This window comes from Lepidochelys kempii, chromosome 3 (genome assembly GCF_965140265.1).
Source record: "Lepidochelys kempii isolate rLepKem1 chromosome 3, rLepKem1.hap2, whole genome shotgun sequence".
NCBI lineage: Eukaryota > Metazoa > Chordata > Testudines > Cheloniidae > Lepidochelys > Lepidochelys kempii.
In genome coordinates this window covers 76,399,053-76,420,593 of record NC_133258.1, presented here as the reverse complement: position 1 = coordinate 76,420,593, position 21,541 = coordinate 76,399,053, and the positions used below count along the sequence as shown (strand labels likewise).

Sequence of the window (21,541 nt, the reverse complement as noted above, 5' to 3'; positions counted from 1 at the left end):
CTTGTGGACTGGCACTTCCCACACAGTACTTGTTGTCCAGGAGGAATAAAGAGCTATCATTCTGGCTCATTTCAGTGGTACTATATCCGTGTTGTTGAAGCTCTGCACAGCTGAAGAGGTTAGAGCAGGCGAGTGACCATTCTCCATTATACCATCCCTGCTGACCCCATAAATATCCAATCAGGCATTCAAATGGGTATTCATTCTGTTTAAAACAGTATTTAATTTACCCCAAGACCTCCATGGTTACCACTGATCAGCCACAGCAGAACTCTGCCTGTGGCAGCACAGGGATAGGGGGAATAAATGAGGCAGACATTCTTGTGGAATGGCTTCTGCCACCACAAACCAATAGGGTACTCCTCTCATGGTTCTTGGAGATTCATGGGGTTAGGAGATCACACCATCCAGAAGCTCTGTACAACCTCAAACTCCTAGCCCTTAAAGGAGCACTAAGCAGGAGACTCAACAATGAGAGTCATAAGAAGATTTCCTAGTTCTCTGGCTGCTCTTATTGTATTTTTTTTTCCTTTGGAAAGGAGCAATGTGGCCATTGTAACTACCTGAATTACCATTTGTCCTGGATGCTGGGAAATTTCCATTCAAACAGTTATCTACAAATCCCTATTGTATCTGCTTCTATTCTTTGCAACAAACTAGACATAAATCACAGGCAAATACTAATAACTTAGACAATATCTATTTCTTATTATTTTGTGTTTAGGCTAAAACAACTTCAAAAATTACCAGAAGGTCAGGTTTGCTAATCCAGTAAATTTAAATGACTAATGAGAGAGCCCCATCAGATAAGAGTTCACGCCATAATCCCTGGAATCAAGTTCTGCCAATCTTGACCAGTTGCTCAAAATGTAATTTGGACAGAAAAGTGTCATTTCCTGCATGTGGGAATAATTTGGTTCTGCCTGTACTGGGCAGAAATTATGAGATAGCGGGTGCCATCTACATTTCACTCCTTGGTTATAATGCGAAATAGGAATCTTAACTGCCTCCTAATAAAGTAATATCTAAAACACATCTACATTTGATCCTGCTTTTCTGCACCTGATGATTAACTCACTGAACTGCAACTTTTGTATGGTTTGTGTTACAACCTTAACTTTAGTTTAGACCAGCATAACAATTCCATTTCACTAGAAGACAGTAAGCAAGACAGCAACACAAAAGGCTTAGCTCAGTGCTCCTGCACTATTTGTGCCAGCTTCCTGCTCTTTGAGGAAGCAGTGAGATTACCTGAAGTTTACACAAGAGAAAGAAGAACAAAGAAGAAATTCACTCACAAGTAGAACATGTTATTGGCCCTAAATGGTTTGTATCTGATTACCTTGATATACTCCCTCTGAGTGCAGTTGGAGTCACTGAAGACACTTGAATTAAAACATCATCTTTCATAAACAAGAGGGACCTAGTTGAAGAATTATCTAAGTATCTTTGACTTTGAAACTTGCTCCTGACCCGTTGGCCTATCAGGGCCAAAATTTCTCTGCATGCTCTGAACCCATCTCCTTGGCTTTTAAATAAGGGGTGGACGGGAGATTGGCAGAGTTTGGGTCTAGCGTATTATCCTCCTATTCACTGTTGGACATTTATTTGCATTTTAGTTTATGCAGTGGGTGCTTGGAGCACAGAATAGTCATTTATCTATATTTTGTTTTTAATTTAAGTATATAAATATTGTCAGTGACTGTGGGCTTGCCCTATATTTTTACATCTAACCACCAGAACACAGAAGGCAAACGTTGTGTGTTATATGTTACAAAGAAAGTTTCGCAAAGTGACTTGAGATTGGTGGTGATCTTAAATGAGAGCAAAAATGCAAACAAGCTCTATTGTGATTTATTTTTTATAAATTTGGATCAACAAATTTTTTTGAAATTGAGCAAGATTAATCTGTAGTTTTGGTCTGGTATAAAGACATGCTGGGTTAGTCTAAAACTAATGCTTAGAGCAAAACAAATCCATCTTGTAACATTTTTGTGGATTTAGGTTTTTTTACTTGAGAATTCTAACAACTTCAAATTTAGACTGAAAGCAAACCCAGATTAGTGGAATTAGGCAAAATACTATCCAAACTGCCATAACTTTTTTCTGAGTATTAAACAAAGCTAGAACTGGCAGATGAGCTGGCAAACACTAAGCCTTACTCAGCTGTTTTTCATAATTCCATCTATAAGAACAGACTACATAAAAAAATAAATTGTTGTCCACTGGCTGAAAGACTGTCAGTTTTTTGTGTTTATACATAGGCTTGGAAGGATTAGGGGTTTTTTTGGTAATGGTTGGTAAATATAAATTTCGCTTCACGCCCACAAACTGCCCAAAAAAAGTTTTCATCAGTAATAATCAAAATTTATAGATAGGCAAAGTAAGAAAAATGCTGCATGAAAACTTATTACAGTTTGATTCAAGAATATTTACTTTGTATATTTTGACGTGATATTGACAGTTTGTCTTTTCATGATTGTAAAGCTTTAACTTTTTGAATCTCAAAGTCTATTGTCATTAAGTAATTATTGTATAACCTGCCCTAATTTCCAACTACTGTGAAAACTTAAATTGATAAAATAAATAATGCTTTAGATACATCATTTTGCACAACTGTGAAAATTTAAATTGATCGAAATAGAGAAAATGCTTTAAAATAAACCTTGATATTCTCTGCCAATTTTTTTTTTTAAATTGAATTCCACCAAGCCTATTTATGCATTGCCAAACTGTTGTTTCTGTAGTAGCTGCTTGCCATCTAATAGCTTTATTTTCAATGAATTTGCAGTTGGTGCAAGTGAAGTATCTTGTGAGATTTAACAGGAGAGTATTAAGTGGGGGAAATATAAACTACCCATTTATGTAAACAATTGACATCTTCAAGCTTTACCCTAGACTTTAGTGGTTTTCTTTTGTCTTCAGCTGGATAGAAAATCTTATTTGTATAATATTTACTTTAAAAAATACAAGAGCACTCTCAGAAAACTCCTGGATTAGTTTTGTTTACTGATGTCATTGGTGCTGCTACATCAGAGCTAAATACTGGGTTCCATTTGCCAGTCAATAAACCCCATAAGACTGCTTAAACTGGCTCCACACCAGTCTGATCAGTTGCAGGGCTCTCTTGCCTGGAATACAAGGGAGACTGAGACTCTGTGCCTGTTCCATAGACAGGAAGCAGTGAGAGCCTCACCTCCATTACCAGCTGGTGCCCCTCTGTGTACTTAACAATGGGTCCACAGGAAGTGGCTGCACTCACTCGGGCATAGCTTCTTTTGAATGGAGAAGGTGCGGGGGTGGGGGTTCTTCATCTTTGTGAGGCTGAGAAAAATACAGATTTGTTTTCTGGATCTATGGCTGCAATACGCTGTGTAAGAGCTAGGTATTTTAATTCCTGGTGATGAGGGGGCGTCCAGAATGGGCCACTGGGAGATCAAAGCCTCCTTCTCACTCTGCCCTCCTTGGATAGCCATGAGGTGATACACTGCCTCGCTAACAGCTCTGCTTTGTACCTGTCAGCCAGGAGTGAATTGTTCAAGCTGATGGCCCATTCACTCCTTTTAACTACATAGGAAGTAACCCCACCTTTGAGATTTTAAAAGAGATGCTGCCACCTCAAGGTCCCAGTTTACCATATACAGCACTAGGACTGGGTGGCACCATGGATTGTGACCCAAGGAGGAAGTGGGATTAGGTAACTGCTTGGGGGATGGAGGGAAGGCATGGGGAAGGAACCAACCCTTTCCCCCTCCTCCAAATTGTGCTCACTTCTGTGGATGTGTGGCTGTGGAGTGGAGCAGTGCTGCTGTTTCCATACTGCAGAAATTATTAGAACCAATTTGTATCCCTTAATTTTGTTAGCTCTTCTTTTCTTTTCCTTTTCTGTCATGTTTGTATTGCTTTTTGTCTTAAGGACAAAATAGAAAATTAAAACTAATTAAGAAAGTGCTACATATTATTATTGAGCTACAATATAATTAGATAGTGCTTACCTAGCAAAAGAGAGTGAATTTAATACTTTCTAGGATTTAATCCGGCCCTCCCTTGCCAGACTTTTGAATTTCTTCTCATATTTAAACGTAATGGGGAAACAAATCAACTACCAATGTACACCATTTGAACTACAACCACAATAATTTTCGCATAATATATTCATCATTTTAGTGTCTTGCATTTTGTTAAGATTATTCATTATGAAACCTTTGGATACTACTAAGTTACCAAACACAAACATACCTTCTGTAAATTATGATCTTTAATAATATTCATACAGGGCCACATCCAACTCCCACTTAGGTCAGTAGAAAGACTCCTCCTATTGATTTCAATGGGAATTCGATCAGGCCCACAACGACCTCTGAATTCAGAAAGAGAGAAACTGTGTGTGAGAGAGATAATTGTATGGTTATGTATATGGCATCTGTGTGAGAAAATTATGTGTATGTATACTGGGGGGGGGGGCAATATGTATACATATATATGAAAAAAAATAGGAGACCTAAAAGGACATTTGGCTTTTCTACCTCTCACCCTTAAATCAAAAAACCCATTGCCTCCTCATAGACTCATAGATTTTAAGGTCAGAAGGGACCATCATAATCATCTAGTCTGACCTCCTGCACATTGCAGGCCCCAGAACTTCATCCACCCACTCCTGTGACAGACCCCTAAACTCTGGCTGAGTTATTGAAGCCCTCAAATCACGGTTGTGGGGGGAACAGCATATTTTTGTTTTGGAATACTATCACATATGAATACCTGGTCCTAAATAATAATAAGGGAACTTGATTGTATGTCTTTAGCAATTATCAAGAATGATCTCCAAATGTTTTTCGTTATTGAAGTTTAACTTACTTCTACAAGATGTTGTTTTTATGACACAAAAGTGTGTCATAAAAAATTAACATTTAGGTATAACAAGGAGATGTTTTTTATTTCATTTAACATCTGTAGCAGATGTGAAATATGTAATTATTTTTGTAAAAGACTTCATAACTTTCATGATTCTTTTGTTTGGCACATCTTTCTTTTATTGGGCATTTTAGACAATTGATAAGCATTATTCAGTGGCATATGGTCTGAGTCTGACGTGCTTTGAAAAGTGTACAGAGTACTAATAATGAGGATTCTGTGAAAATGGGAAAACCAGCACAACAGATATGCTTTGAGAAAGTATGGGGTTTTAGCATCTTGAAACAATATATCACACTCAAAGGGACAGAATTGGGCTGCACAATCTGTTAGCTCATTCTTGTCCAATCTGGTCTCCTCCTTTCTTTTGGAGCCAGCATTGTCATCAACTTGCTGAATTATACTCTGACTGGAATGTATTTCAGGCACAGAGTAATGTATCTACTTAAATGGAATCCTATCTTTCTACAAAAGCTTTTTAAGTATAATAAATTTTAAAATATAAAAAACAGTTCTATTAACTTAAAGTAAATGGTTCAACAGTTTACATATGTGCAGGAACAGAAAATGACTACTTACTTGTTTCAAAAAAATCTAGCATGTCTCGAGAAAAGTTTATTTCTGCCATTTATAATCTTCCTTTTTTTTTCTTTTTTTTTTTTTGGTAATTAATATTTTGCAATGATTACAGACTCCACTTCAGATTTCAGAGGTGTTTATTAACAGCTAGCTTCTTAATCAAGCGATATTATGGGGAAGAATGGGAGGGGTTTTGTTCATATTTCAAAAATCTATGCAAGTTAGCCCAGGTTACCCAGCATGAGCCCAATTCTGTTCTCATTGGAATCCAGAGAAAAATTCCCCTTGACTTCAATTGGGGCAGGTTTGAGCCCTAAATTAGTTTAATATTAACATATGTTAATATGTGTACATATACACATACCCCAATTTCAATGAAATTTAGATTTCCTTATAGCCATGTTTCTGTATTTAGAATGTTCTTTTTTCTATATCAAGAGTTTAAAAAGATATGTATTACTTTTTTAAACTTTAAGAAGGATGATTACATTTATATTCAAATATATTAAAATATATAGTAAAATGTAGAATGATGTGGAAACTTTGATGCGTCTTACAGTATGTCATGTTGGTGTTAGTATATTTTTTCTGATTGAGTAAAAACTATTAAATGTAATATTTACCTTATTATGTAGAGATATTTAATACTTATGCAATAAATAGGCATAGGGAAAGTATGCTTTAAAATAAATTGTCATCAGAATTTTAAGCCCTGAATTGTGCTATGGGTAGAAATAGTTTTGTTTATTATATTGATTTATGTAAAAGTAAGGGGGTGAGCTAGCAGTGACTAGGATTCTCTGCTGCTAGAATGACAGGATAGTAATGCATGTGCCAGCTCTCCTATAAGGGTTCTTTAGTTTTTCTGCGGTAAATTACACTGCTTTGCATGTATGAGTAACATCACCACAGGACGCTGCTGTAATACAAGTCAGGAGAAGAAAAAGGTAACCACCGCAGATTGCAAAAAGCAAGAACAACAACTCTGAATAAATTCCCGGCAGTGTGAATTTGGGATATTTTATGCTGGGAAGTACATGACCAAAAGGAATAGTACAGGTTCTCAGCTGAAAATAACTACATTGTAAAACTGTTATTGCTGAAGAAATATTCTGATTGGGTGTAGACCAGGGGTCTCAAACTCAAATGACCCTGAGGGCTGCATCACTGACACCCCACCCTTGCTGCCCCGTCCCCGCCCCCACCCCTTCCATGAGGCCCTGCCCCGCCTCTTCCCTCCCCTTCCCCAAAGTCCCCACCCCAATACCGCCCCTTCCCTGCCCCCAGGAGGAGCAGGAGGGGTGTGGGGTGTGACGGGGGCTCAGGGCAAGGACTTGAGGTGCAGGAGGGGTGCAGGGTGCGGCAGAGGGCTCAGGGCAGGGAATTGGGGTGTGGGGTGCAGGAAGGGTGAGGCATGCAGGGTGTGGTGGGGGCTCTGGGCAGGGAGTTGGGGTGCAGGAGGGGTGTGGGGTGTGGCAGGGGGTGGACAGGGAGTTGGGGTGCGGGGTGCAGGAGGGGTTCAGGGGCGGGCTCTGGCCCAGCACCACTTACCTAGAGCGTCTCCGGGGTGGCAGCGGCGCGCGCCAGGGCAGACTCATTCCCTGGCCCTTCACTGCTCTACTCTGCTCCAGGAAGCAGCCGGAACCACGTCCCTGGGGGTTGAGGGGAACACACTGCTCCGTGTGCAGCTCTTGCTGCTCCTACAGATACCTCCCCCGAAGCTCCCATTGGCCATGGTTCCCCATTCCCAGCCAATGGGAGCTGCTGGGGGCAGTGCCTGGAAGCAAGAGTAACGCACAGAGCCCTCTTCCACCGCCACTGGGGACACAAGGGTATGGTTCCAGCCGCCACGGGGTAGGCAGAGGGGCGTGCGGGGGCCGGGGGGGGGCATGGGGAGCTTGGTGGGCCGCGTGTTTGAGACCTCTGGTATAGACATTATAATCAGCCAATTTAATCCCTGTTCTTCATGGAAGAAAAAGATGCCCAGATTATGTGTTAACCTGGTATCATAATATAATGTTCATATTAACTAAGAAATAAATGTCATTCGATTAATAAAAGAAAATAAATCAGTCCAAAGCACATAGTTATCATGAGATAATTGTACTAGGAGCCAAAACTTTAATGATATTTTAGGAAATTGGAATCTCTATTACTTCCATCATTGCTAAAGTAACTAACACTTCAACTAAAACTCCTTTTAAAATTATTTGAAATGCATTGCTGTGCTGGCCAAACTAGATTGTCTAAGTAGGTCAAATATATCAATATTCTATAAAGTATATTTTTATTCTCAGACCTTTGTAGAACTTATTTTTTAAAAGTGATGTGTTTTCTATCACGTTAGGAGGAGTCTGTGGAACTACATTATATGTGTTTGCTAGATATCCAAATCATTTTATTTGCCTTAAGAATATAATAAAGATTAAATCCCAGAAAACAGTTTTCAAAAAAATTAATGTTCTGAGCATCAGAAACAGAACATTTGAAAGGCTTTGAAGCAGTGATTATTAATATAACTAATGGACGGCTGCAATTGTCAGAATTTCACCACAATATTTTAAATGATGTAGATTTTTTTTATTAATTGTCTCAATATGATGTATATATTCACCAGATGTTGTATTGTATTGTTTCACTTGTCCTTTGTTTTGTTTTATTTGTTTGTAGAGAAAGACACTAAGTGACTATGTCATCTAGTGTTTACAATTAACAATGTTACAATAATCTGTGGTATAATATTGTTGATGGTACTCATGGTGGCATCAAGAAACCATTGACTAGTGACTAGGTTTAAAAGCCACTGGCTATAATTGTATTAAAACAACACGAAACAATAAATAGCATTAGCAATAAAATAATGGAACAAATATTTAGGGACAAATCAATAAGCATTTTGGACCAGAATGTGAAGCCTTTGCTTATATTGATGAGCTGTTACTCATAAGAGTAATCCCAGTGAAGTAAGTAGGCTCATTCATGTATTTAATTAATCATCTAGGCAAGTAAGGGGTTCACAATCTAGCCCTAGAGGTTAATGGAATCGTGAGCAGTAAGCAGCGTGAATTTGTATACAATAAATCTGTCCAGAGAAACCTGATCTTTTTTTTTTTTTTGACTAAAATTGCAAAATCGTTGAATAAAAGAAAAGTAGTAGCTGCAGTGTGCTTGGATTTACTGTAGGATTTGGTACCATAAATTACAAAATCTCATTTGAAACATTAGTTGAATTGGACTGGATAGGAACATACGAATTGGAAACTGACCATTGAAAATGGCTAATATAGCGAAATAAATGGTGTAAATGACAATTTATTGAGTTGAGGGAGCATGTCTAAATGGATTACTTAGGATCTGAGTTAGACCCAGTTTTATTTTCATCATAATTAATAATTATGTTCTGAATTCATTCTGAATAATAATAATAATTCGTTCTGAATAATTCGTTCTGAAATAATTAGTTCTGAAAGACGAAGTAAGCAGCACCCCGAGTACAGGGCTTGAAAGGGTTGTCTTTCTGATACTGGCACTTATAATTGAAAACTGTGCCAGGCAGACATGGGCACATACCAGACAGACCAGGATTCTTTCAGCATTCTCTCTGGGAATATAGACAATGCATAGCAAATTGTGGTTGCTGATAGAAAACAGGTAATTTATCAATAACAAGAAAGCTAAAATGTTAAAAACTTCTCAGAAGAATATTTAGTACTGTTCTAAATCACATAACCATCCTCTATGTTTCAGATGAATGATGTTATAGTGACAGTAAGAGATTCTAATCTGAAGCTGACTCTTGCATTTGGAATAGGCATGCACCATGCTGGCCTACATGAAAGAGACAGAAAAACTGTGGAAGAACTATTTGTGAATTGCAAAATTCAGGTAAATTTGTGTTTTTAATAATACCAAAATGAGATTTATATGCAGTTTTAAAAGTTGTGTCTTTGTTACATTAATCTTTCTTTCTGTTTTAGGTTCTTATTGCCACAAGCACATTAGCCTGGGGTGTAAATTTTCCAGCTCATTTAGTAATTGTTAAGGGAACAGAATTTTATGATGGAAAAACAAGGCGTTATGTGGATTATCCCATTACAGGTATTCACGTTAATCATACAGATTCTTAATTGCTGAAATGCATTTCAAGCATATGCAAATATGAACTTGAATAATTTATAGTTTTAGGAACTGAACCTATAAAAATCTATAATGGACACATGTTGGGATAGATTATTCGTTGTGTTTTTGTTGTATAACTGTGATTCATGAGAGAACTTGTTAAAGGTTTTTCATATATTCGTTTTTCCTTTTGTGGAAACCTTTCTCTTGCAAAACTACTGAGTTGGTATCCTCCTAAGAGGCCATTTAAAAAAAAAAAAACTAAAAGCAAAGGACAGTTTTAACATGTACAGTACACTTTAAAGGAACACTGTAAAATCAAATTTGGCCTGCAAATAAATTATATAAAATAAGTTTTTTAAAAAAGTGTGAAAAGTAAATTGCTTCCATGAGTTTATTTTGTTAATATCCACTCGAAAAAGGTTTTTAAACAACTATGCATTCCTCTGCAGTGTTTGCGGTCGAAACATTGCAGCACTCTTAATGCATGAGAATCTGAAATTCCAATTGACTAATCTTGACTATAAACAAACTAATATAATTTTATTGGCCAAACTCAGTGAAGCTAAAAAGTAAACAAAAGCATAAATAGTGAAAGCTAAATAAACTGTATTGCAACCATTTTAGAAAGCTCCAGAGAAGTAAGACAGGAACAACTTTGAAAAGTTCAGACAAGGGAGAACATTAATTTGAATGGTGCTAAGCTTGGAGAGCCAGGACTAGCTAAAATTATTACAGGTTTCCTAGTCCATTTTATCTGTTATACTAAAGAAAGATAGTTTGATTTTAAACTATCTGAAGCTTGGCCAGAAAAATGCATTCCTGGGAATAATCTAAATGTTATTTGTAACATAGGTGGAGATTGGTTTCTTTTAACCAAGCAGTGTCACTTTGATAGAAGACAGTTGGAACTCAATACATTATAGAGGATGCCCATCCAACTAGTCCATCGTAGAGCTTAATTTAGTGTTAATGCTCTACACTCTTATGCAGGAAACTTTGGATCAATTTCCAGGCAAAGTCTCTTGCTTCTGAGTTCTGGCATGACCTGGGAGTACAGCTATAGCAGCATGCTTAACACTTTTGAGAGTCCTTTGTATCATTCTTTGGCTGCTCTAACAAAAGTACTAACAGTCTCCGGATAAGAACATATCTAGCCCTCCTCAGCTGTAAGAATAGTGATACCTCTCTTTAATACTAGTTGTGAAGAATGAGCAAGAAAGAACCCAATTTGTCTTTCAGCTCCCTAGCTGAGTCTGAAGGACTGGAAGTTAGAAAACCCTTTTTTTTAAGTAAATAAATAAATTAAACAAAATCAATATGGAATCAGTGAGGCACAATAAACACAGAGCCCCATTATGCTTTTTTTATAGACTTGCCTTTCAGAGTATAGCTGCACACTTAAGTTTATTGTGAGTGGATTCTCGAATAGGCTTTGGGTATTGTGGGTCTGTTGATTCTTGAATGAGCTTTCAAGGGAAATGCCACATTCTGTACCAGTAGCATTTTCCCCCTTTTTTGATAGATTTAATTTTCCTGTCTGTAATTTCACAGAAAATTATGGTATGGAAAAGGCTAGTTTTAAAAAGATCTAATAATGCTTTCATGTGGTCTGGTTTGAAAAGGTATTTTTTGTTGCTGTTTTAACTTTCTATAAAATAGTGTTCAGGGTATTTGTGAGTTGTGGGGAAAGGGATTGATGAGCAGTTTGATGAGCAGTGTGTTCTTTGCACTTAACACAAATTATCATATGTCCCTGGTCTTGTCTGCGATACAGGGTTTGTCTACACTACAAAGAAGAATCTGCATGACCAAGTCTCAGAGCCCAGGTTAATTGACTCGGGCTCACGGGACTTAGGCTGCAGGGCTAAAAATAACAGTGTAGATGTTTGGGATCGGATTGGAGCCTGGAGTCTATGAACCTCCTCCCTTGCTGGGTTTCAGAGCATGGGCTCCCACCCAAGCCTGAACGTCTGCACTACTATTTTTAGCCCCGTGAGCCCAAGTTGGTTGATCTTTGCTTTGAGACTTGGTGCAGTGCGTTTTTTCTTTTCATTGTAGACATATCCACAGAGCCTTTGCTGGCATAGCTTTGCCAGCAGAGCCCCCTAAGGAGATTGAACATATTCTATCAGAAGGAGGTTTTTTCTACCAGCATAGCAATACCACGTCCATCAATGACATTAGTTATGCTGACAAAAGCACTCTTATGTCTGCATAGTTGCATCTACACCAGCAGCTCTGTCCGCTGAGTCCACGCTCCTAGCCAGCCGCTATAGTTACGCCAGGAAAACTTTGTAATGTAGACCAACCCCCTGTCTCGCTTTCAGTTCTGCCCTTAGGATTGCCTGTTTGACTTTTGTTTAACATCTCATAGGAGCATGGCACAAATTCAGATGTGGTATAAACTGATTCATCTCCATTCAAGTTACCTGCCTATTCTAGGACTTAATTTGGTGCCTAGTGTACAATTCAGGGCAGAATGAGGTCCTTCAATTTTACTTACTCATAGGCCCATAGTTTGAAAATAATAGCAGTGCCTAAGTTCACATCTGAATTTAAGCATGGCTGGAAAGAGTACAAATCAGAGGTTATGAGGTGGGCCAATCTCTGATACAAGACGTTCACTCAGCCAGTTAGATTGCTTTTGACATTTCAATAGTTTAATCCAGTAGTTAAGAACAGTCCAGGCAGTGTATAGTCAGTAAAGAAAATGTTGGGTTTGGCTAGCTCTCCAGTGGATATTGGCAAAAATCATTTCCTGACGCCTTTTGGTAAATTTCATATGCACTATCGTACACTATTTTAATGCACTATCAAATAGCAGGAAATATTTCATCATTCTCCCTTGTAGGCATCTATTCATAAATACCATTTGGGAATCTATTTCTTTTTATAGTTGAACATCAGTCTTTAACAATGAACAAACTGCGTAAAGATTATTGTTGTCGTTTATATAGCTCATAGAGACTACAGAACAGAAAATATAGAAAAGGTAAACAGTAATTCATGCTTGAAAATTATTTTCTGGTTTCATTTATATTATTCATATCGAGATAAAAGCTAGAGGCCCCAAACAAAGCTCATGGCTCTATTGGATGTGATGTAATACAACTCAATAAAATAAAATCAGTGTTTGCTCTTGAGAACTCGCAATCTTAGCTAGTACGGAGACCCAAACAAATGGATAAACAAACATAGAGAGTGGGGTGGGGTAGGGGACAAGGTAACAACAAAGACAGGTGTGTTTGTATAATTTGGTAACCTTAGTGCTCATAGCAGTCACAACTGGGCACCAGCCCAACCTGTATCCATCAGTGTGTTTTATAGACATCACAACAGAAGTGGATTTTAAGGACGTATTTGAGTCTTTTCATTTGAATGTTACTGTACCTGCTTGAATTCTTATCATAGGGGGAGCTAGTTGTGACCCCTGTATTTAGATTGTCTAATACTTTCCAGTATGAAGGATTCTTGTGATCTTTTCTTTAAGAAACAGCAACATCTCTATTGTTTGCAGTTCTTTGATAGTCCACAGGGAGAAATGCCTCAGATGATAGAAGATGCCTTTTCTTTTCCTGTGAAATTCCATTCAGATCTAGCTGAGTTGTAAAGTGTTAAAAATCACAATGTCCCTTCTCTCACTTGCATTCCTCACCACGTTTTTGGCAGCCTGACAAAACTACTGAATGTTCTAAAAACCCCACTGCTTGCCAGCACCAACTCACCAGCGGTAGAAGACGACAGGAGGAGCTACCAAGCAGCTGTAGTCGGAGCATGGGGAGGGGGAAAGCCAGAAAGCCCCCCCCCCCCCGCCCCAACCTAGCATATGCCCCCAGTGTTCTATTTCCCGGCATGAGGTCAGATATTCCTCCAACTTCCAGGATGAAGACACAGAGAGAATGAGCATTGAACTGGGCTCCCCTGTAAGACCCAGGGATCCACCGTCACAGCGCCCTTCTCACCTTTGGGCGTGGAGCAAGAGCACCCTCCACTCCTAGGGAGATGGGGGAAGCAACAGAGAGAACAAAATCAGGCTGTCTTCCATAATGTCCCCCACCATGCCTAGTATTTCACCCCAGCACCCCATCTATTCTGTGGGGACCCCACAAGAGGCAGGAGCTATCACCTCCTGGCAGGGGAAGAGACAGCTCTACCCAGGTACTTATCTGGCCCTATACATTATCATAATATTATAGGGCTTCGCAATCTTTAATGTGTTTATCCAAACAACACTGTCACACCCCCACGGCCCCCACTCAGGGGGTTCCCTGGGAAGGTAAATCAGCACTGTATGTTGCTAACGCTGTTGTAGGCATTGCAACGTATTCTGGGAAAGGTTAAAGGTGTGAGTGTGGGTGAAAAGTTCCTTTGCAGGTTGCAGAAAGGCCGAAGAGGGAGGGAAAGAAAGCAAAGAACAGGTTAACTCGACACCTCAGCTAGTGCCATCTGAAGATAAGACGCTGGCCCCGGTCCAAGGTCATGGCCTCGACAAGAAAATGGCAGTTACATTCACATCTAACCCAACCCCCCGCCAGCCATAAAAAGAGTAGAACTAAGCGGAGCAGAGCTGTAAAAATTACAGTAAAAATAAATAAAACGATAAAGGCCAACAGGAGGGAAAACAAAGTCTCTGGAGCCGGTGTGTTTTGAGAAAGCCGAGGAGGCCGCAGCGAGCCGGTTTTGGACTAGTACAAAGAGCACCAAAAACGGAAGACACCAAACAAGTACACCCCTGAGAGAACCCAAGACTTAAAAACCCTCCCGAGAACCACAACAAGTTATAAATCAACAGTGGACCCTAAACATCCTGTGCTCACAGGACAAAAAATCCTGTTCACCCCTCCCCCTCTTCTTATGTTACGCCCAGGCTTGACCAGCCTTGAACAGTGCGGGTGTGAGTATGAAAGTGGGTTAGGGCTTGGGCCACTAATGCTTTCTTCCTTCCTCTGAGTGACACTCCCCGCACCTGCCTAGCACTCTCCCCCTGGCCAGCACTCTGTTATTTTATTATTTTATCAATAAAGCTTTAAAACTCAGTTATGTGGTGTGCTCCATCATCTCCTCCCTAAAAATCCTGCGGCCTCAACCGAATCACCTGACGCCCCGGGCAGATTGGTAACATAAATCTGTCACAACACCCCTGTGAGGTCGGGAAGTGCTTTTATCTCTGTCTTACAGATGGGTAACTGAGGCACAGAGAAGCTAAGTGACGTGGCCCGGGTGTCACAGAGAGACTGCAGCAGAGCAGGGAATTAAACCCAGATGTCCCAAGGCCCAGGCTAGTACCCTAGCCACTGACCATCCTTTTTCACTATGTGTGGGAGGCTCCTCTGAGCACCCTTTAGATCAGTATGTGGTAACATTCCCCTATTCTGGCATGCTAATGTAGCTAGTCCTGAAGCTCAAATGATAGAAGTCTGTAGTTGTTCCCACAACTCTGGGAAATTACGTTAAAAAATGTTAACATAGATTTCATAGAATATCAGGGTTGGAAGGGACCTCAGGAGGTCATCTAGTCCAACCCCCGGCTCAAAGCAAGGTCAAGCCCCTAACTAAATCATCCCAGCCAGGGATTTGTCAAGCCTGACCTTAAAAACCTCTAAGGAAGGATAAAGAAAAGGAGTACTAGTGGCACCTTAGAGACTAACCAATTTATTTGAGCATAAGCTTTCGTGAGCTACAGCTCACTTCATCGGATGCATCCAATGAAGTGAGCTGTAGCTCACGAAAGCTTATGCCCAAATAAATTGGTTACGCATCTGATGAAGTGAGCTGTAGCTCATGAAAGCTTATGCTCTTATAAATTGGTTAGTCTCTAAGGTGCCACTAGTACTCCTTTTTTTTTTTGTGAATACAGGCTAACATGGCTGCTACTCTGAAACCTGTCATTAAGGAAGGAGAATCCACCACCTCCCTAGGTAACCCATTCCAGTGCTTCACCATCCTCCTAGTGAAAACGTTTTTCCTAATAGCCAACGTAAACCTCCTCCACTGCAACTTGAGACCATTACTCCTTGTTCTGTCATCTGGTACCACTGAGAACAGTCTAGCGCCATCCTCTTTGGACCCTCTTTCAGGTAGTTGAAAGCAGCAATCAAATCCCCCCCTCATTCTTCTCTTCCACAGACTAAACAGTCCCAATTCCCTCAGCCTCTCTTCATAAGTCATGTGCTCCAGCCCCCTAAGCATTTTTATTGCCCTCTGCTGGACTCTTTCCAATTTTTCCACATCCTTCTTGTGTGGGGCCCAAAACTGGACACAGTACTCCAGATGAGCCCTCACCATTGTCGAATAGAGGGGAACGATCACGTCCCTTGATATGCTGGCAATGCCCCTACTTTACAGCCCAAAATGCCGTGAGCCGTCTTGGCAACAACGGCACACTGTTAACCCATATCCAGCTTCTCCTCCACTGAAACCGCTAGGTCCTTTTCTACAGAACTGCTGCCTAGCCGCTTGGTCCCTCGTCTGCAGCAGTGCATGGGATTCTTCCATCCTAAATGCAGGACTCTGCACTTGTCCTTGTTGAACCGCCTCGGATTTCTTTTAGCCCAATCCTCTAATTTGTCTAGGTCCCTCTGTATCCTACTCCTTCCAGTTTAGTGTCATCTGCAAACTTGCAGAGGTTGCAATCCATGCCATCCTCCAGATCATTAATGAAGATATTGAACAAAACCAGCCCCAGGACCGACCCTTGGGGCACTCCGCTTGATACCAGCTGCCAGCTAGACATGGAGCCAGTGATCACTACGCTTTGAGCCTGACAATGTAGCCAGCTTTTTGTCCATCTTATAGTCCATTCATCCAGCTCATACTTCTTTAACTTGCTGGCAAGAATACTGTGGGAGCATTTGCAAAGTCATTTGCAATGTCAAATGCTGGAAAATTAGGAGCTGCTAAATCTATGGATGCCTGTGAGTCCTTAAATGAGCCCTCTTGTGCAAATTCATTATGGTCTTTAATTACATAAACACACAACTGTTTTTTCCCCCAGGACCTCTACCTCAGTCAGTGCACAGGTTGGATACACAAGCAGGCCAAATTACTATTGCACAGGCACCGTAAATCTAGCATTTTGTAACTTTGAAGTGCTTGTCTTTGCAACCCAAATAACATTCGTTACCATAGTTTTTCATGTGTAATTATTATTTGTATTTGAGGCCTCAGTAAGATTTCCATTGTGGTTGGTCCCTGCCACAAAGAATTTTCAATATGATTTTAGTCAAGATTTAGCCAGTGGGAGTAACAAACAAGGATGGGTAAATGGGTTATAGAGAAACAACATATCCTATACTGTAAATTATATTGAAATAAATGTATTTATTATCTGTTTTGTAGATGTACTTCAGATGATGGGACGTGCTGGTAGACCACAGTTTGATGACCAAGGCAAAGCTGTGATTTTAGTCCATGATATTAAGAAAGACTTCTACAAAAAGTTTCTTTATGAACCTTTTCCAGTTGAATCAAGGTGAAGTTTGACAGGGGAAAAAAACCAGATAAAAGTGCATACAGCAGTTGTGAAGTAGATGAAATGGGACATAGATGCATCAAAATATTGGGACCTCTAAAGACAGTAGTCCTTCCAAGTGTTTAGTGCATCCCTAGATCAATGTTACTCTGCTTCTGGGTGCTTTCTCAGATGAGGGAGAGGCTGTTTTGAAAGAGAATGTAGAATAATAATTTATGCTCTCGACAACTCCAACAGAAAATATGATCACAAAAGTGTTTAGTAGGAAGAAAAATCAGATAAAGCTTAATACTTTTCACATGGCATTTTCATACCATTCTAGACCTGTTAAAAGATACAGAGACATCAAGCTCAAAGGGAAATGTATCTTGTAAACAGTTGCTAATACTTCTTTCAAAGTGGGAGCTGCAAGATTTTTGAAAAATAGGAAAACAAAGCAATATTTTGGATTCTCTCCAAACCTCACTAGTTAATCCATGAGCTATCATTTGTTAGTCAATTCAATGTAAGTAAATATAATGGTAGCTAGTATAATCCCCTCTATCACAGAAAATCATGTACCCTTTTTTTCTTAAGAAACAGCTAGGGTTTATAAACCTTTAATCAATCAAACATTACCCTCAGATGTGCTTTGTTTCAAATACTTATATGCTCAGTGTTTGGCACACTAGGAAAAATGCATAGAAAAGTATTAAAAGGGTATTAAAATGCAAATTTTTTACCCAGACCATATGATTTTGGCAATAAATGAGGAAGCCTTTCTACGTGATTCCCAAGTAGTATCTCTAAAAATAGAAACATTCTCTTAATCAAATACACAAATGATGATCCTAATTTTTTCATTGAAATATTATAAATGTTCTTTGTGGTGCTATTTAATATAAACAGATAATATGCTGATAAATTTCCAGACAGACACTTAGATGTTGACCTTAATCTTATAAATCTCTGATTAGTTGAGACACATAGAATCATAGAATATCAGGGTTGGAAGGGACCCCAGAAGGTCATCTAGTCCAACCCCCTGCTCAAAGCAGGACCAATTCCCAGTTAAATCATCCCAGCCAGGGCTTTGTCAAGCCTGACCTTAAAAACCTCTAAGGAAGGAGATTCTACCACCTCCCTAGGTAACGCATTCCAGTGTTTCACCACCCTCTTAGTGAAAAAGTTTTTCCTAATATCCAATCTAAACCTCCCCCACTGCAACTTGAGACCATTACTCCTCGTTCTGTCATCTGCTACCATTGAGAACAGTCTAGAGCCATCCTCTTTGGAACCCCCTTTCAGGTAGTTGAAAGCAGCTATCAAATCCCCCCTCATTCTTCTCTTCTGCAGGCTAAACAATCCCAGCTCCCTCAGCCTCTCCTCATAACTCATGTGTTCCAGTCCCCTAATCATTTTTGTTGCCCTTCGCTGGACTCTCTCCAATTTATCCACATCCTTCTTGAAGTGTGGGGCCCAAAACTGGACACAGTACTCCAGATGAGGCCTCACCAATGTCGAATAGAGGGGAACGATCACGTCCCTCGATCTGCTCACTATGCCCCTACTTATACATCATTACATTATATATCATTACATCTTGGTCTCTGGTAATGATCATCAAAGGCTTTTGAGTAAGAGGCCCTCTGGTTTAAAAGAGAGGTTGCCATTGGCGTGTTTTTGTTTTTTTTCCTGAAGCTTCCTTAGCTTTGGAACTCCTTCCCTCCTTCTCTATACCAAAAACAAGATTTATTAACCTTATATTTTATTCCCTTTTGGTTGCATTTACCATTACATTTTCAGTAAACATTTTAAAAATAAATTGATATTTCCATGTCACGATTACAGGAATAGCTGCACTTTTGTCCCCTGCCTGGTCTCTCAGAGCACTCCTCCTCAGGTGTCAGGCCTCATGTCTTTACCTCTCCCAAGGTGGAATTGCAAGCCAGCTTTCCCTATCTTAGATCGGGCCTTTTCCTACAATACTCCATAGGAGTGTCTACGCTGCATTGTAAACCTGGGCCTGTTGAATTCCGGCATGTGGATTTGGTGTTCCCAAACCCATGATTGAGCATCCATACTGCACTGTACACTTGGATTTACAGTTGCTGGACCTGGGTTTCACAGTTTTGCTAACATGTCCATACAGCACTATGCAGACCTTCTGACTCGGGGCTGCAGCTTGACCTGCATCCACATGCAAAATAACAGGGCTTAAGCCCAAGTGACAGCAGGACTCTGGCTCTTATCCATCTCCTTAGCAGGGTCCTAGGATCTGGGCCTGAGTTCTTGCTGACCTAATTCAGACTGATCTTTATGTGTGTACAGAACGGGGACTTGGGCTCAACCGGAGTGAGAGCTTGGGCTTAGTGTGCAGTGTAGACATACACTGGGTATCAACCATGTTTATCCAGCAGGTCCAACTGAGTTCAGACATCTGTGGTTCTTCCCTTTGGGAGTCTATAGTCAGTGATGTACAGTTACAAAACAGCCTTTATAAAACCAAAGTATTGTTTATTTTAATAGTAGGAACAAAATATTTAGAGGAAAAGAATTTTAAAGCAATAAACAGATTACAAACATCTGTCACCTAAAGGTTTATTATCCCCCGATGGTAATCTAGGCAGGCCTAACTTCTTCAGACCCCGGAACCAGGTGCCTGTGTTTCTGGCTGGCTACCCCAAACAACTCCTCCTTCACTTAAGAGAGAGAGAGATCCTTTTTAAACTGTGAACACTCTTTTCTTCTGCTACATTCCTGGGCTTTACCCCTTCCAGCCAAAACTAGTTTTGCAGTTTGGCTCCAGAGAAAGTAAAATCTTCAAACCTTAACATTTGGGCATTGTCTCTTAACAATCCTCAAGTGTTTGCTTCAGGGATTGCTTATCTTGAGCCATTATTTCCATGCCCGCTTGGGTTTCCTTACTGCCTGCTATTAAACTAAACCAATATATTCATACAGTAAACATCCCAACAACAAGGTAAACATGCAGTATCCATAAATTATTCCAGACGGCTACAATTCCATCCCATTCCAAACATGTCCGAAGAGTACTGCGTTTTGGATTTAATTGTCAACTAATTGAGTTACAGCCCTTTGGGATGCACAAGTTGCATCCCATTCGCATGAGATGGTTGCTCTAACATATAATGATGATTGTGACATTACAAGAGCATTTCCCACCCCACCCCTATGGGAAAAAAATATTTTTAGATTAAAAATGTTAAACTCTTTTTAAAAAGGTATTTTTGTTTTTTATAGACAAGGGCTGTGTGTGTTGGTTATGTACAACTCCACAAAATACAATTTTTATAAAGTTAACTGATGCCTTTTTCCATCATGTCCTTTAGTTTGTTGGAAGTGCTCTCTGATCACTTGAATGCTGAAATTGCTGCTGGAACTATTACTTCCAAGCAGGATGCGATGGATTACATCACCTGGACTTACTTCTTCCGTCGTCTTATCATGAACCCTAGGTGAGTGTAAAATGAAAAAGTAATGTAACTGAGTTCCCATTGTTTATAATTAGAGTCCAGAATACTCAGCATGTCTGACAATCAGGCTAATACAGACTCAGTCCTAGGAAAGAAAGGCACATGCAAATGGTTCACAACATTTCTCTAAATATGAAAACATCTGCTGGTAGATAACTTAGACTTTAAGTTTCAGAAACAATTAAAAAGTCATATTATTAAGATGGCCTAATCAAAATTGCTAACTCAGTATCCCTAAATTAAAAGATCAGATGGTCAAATTGCTTTATATATTTCTCTTTAGTGTTTTAATAATGTTTTTTAGTGATCACAGTGTCATGTTATGTACGGCTTCCTATAGGCAATCTATCACCAGCTGATTTTCTTAGTCATTGTTGGAATAGCTATCAGCTGTTTCTATGTGATGTTTACCTTCTTTAGAGGAGATTGGGAAAGATGTATTTGACCATTATTGTCATCTTTCCTTGCTCTAGCTGTTATGCCATCCATTGTGAGTTGTTCTAACCATGTATCTCCACCTTTGCTTCAACATTGTTTTGAGTATAATATGTTCACCAACCAAAATATTGTAGAGAACAAAGGATTAGTTCTTATACTATTGCCATTTCATAAATACCATCTGACATACGCAGGATCATAATACTTGTGGAACCACATAACAAACGCCATAGTACGTGGCAGCATTTTTAATTTGAGTTCCTTATAAGCAGTGGGGACTGCTATGTTCGAAGTGGAAATAGTCAAATAACAAGTTGCCTTAACTCCAAGTTTAGTTCTTTATTAGTTCTATATTCTCCATCTAGGCCTTCAGCCTGAATCTTTCTTAAGTAACCTTTGCAAGTGCATTTTGAAAATGGAAAATACAGAAAGTCTTTTCTCGTATGAGTTTGTTTTTGTGCTTATTAAGGCTACTGAGAGAAACCAGGTTGTGGATTTGCACGCACGAATGCTAATTTGGTGTAGTGAGTAAACATAGGAG

General features: G+C 39.6%; 1 protein-coding gene across 6 annotated transcripts in view; it reads left to right on the top strand.

The window, feature by feature from the left end:
- Positions 1-21,541, top strand: part of ASCC3 (activating signal cointegrator 1 complex subunit 3) — a 508,597-nt gene that overhangs the window by 403,356 nt on the left and 83,700 nt on the right. For all 6 annotated transcript variants that reach the window (XM_073336867.1, XM_073336864.1, XM_073336863.1 and 3 more), the window contains 4 exons: positions 9,241-9,378; positions 9,471-9,591; positions 16,954-17,086; positions 20,419-20,544. In XM_073336867.1, coding sequence (XP_073192968.1) covers positions 9,241-9,378; positions 9,471-9,591; positions 16,954-17,086; positions 20,419-20,544 — 518 coding nt within the window. The remainder of the gene's footprint in view (positions 1-9,240; positions 9,379-9,470; positions 9,592-16,953; positions 17,087-20,418; positions 20,545-21,541) is intronic.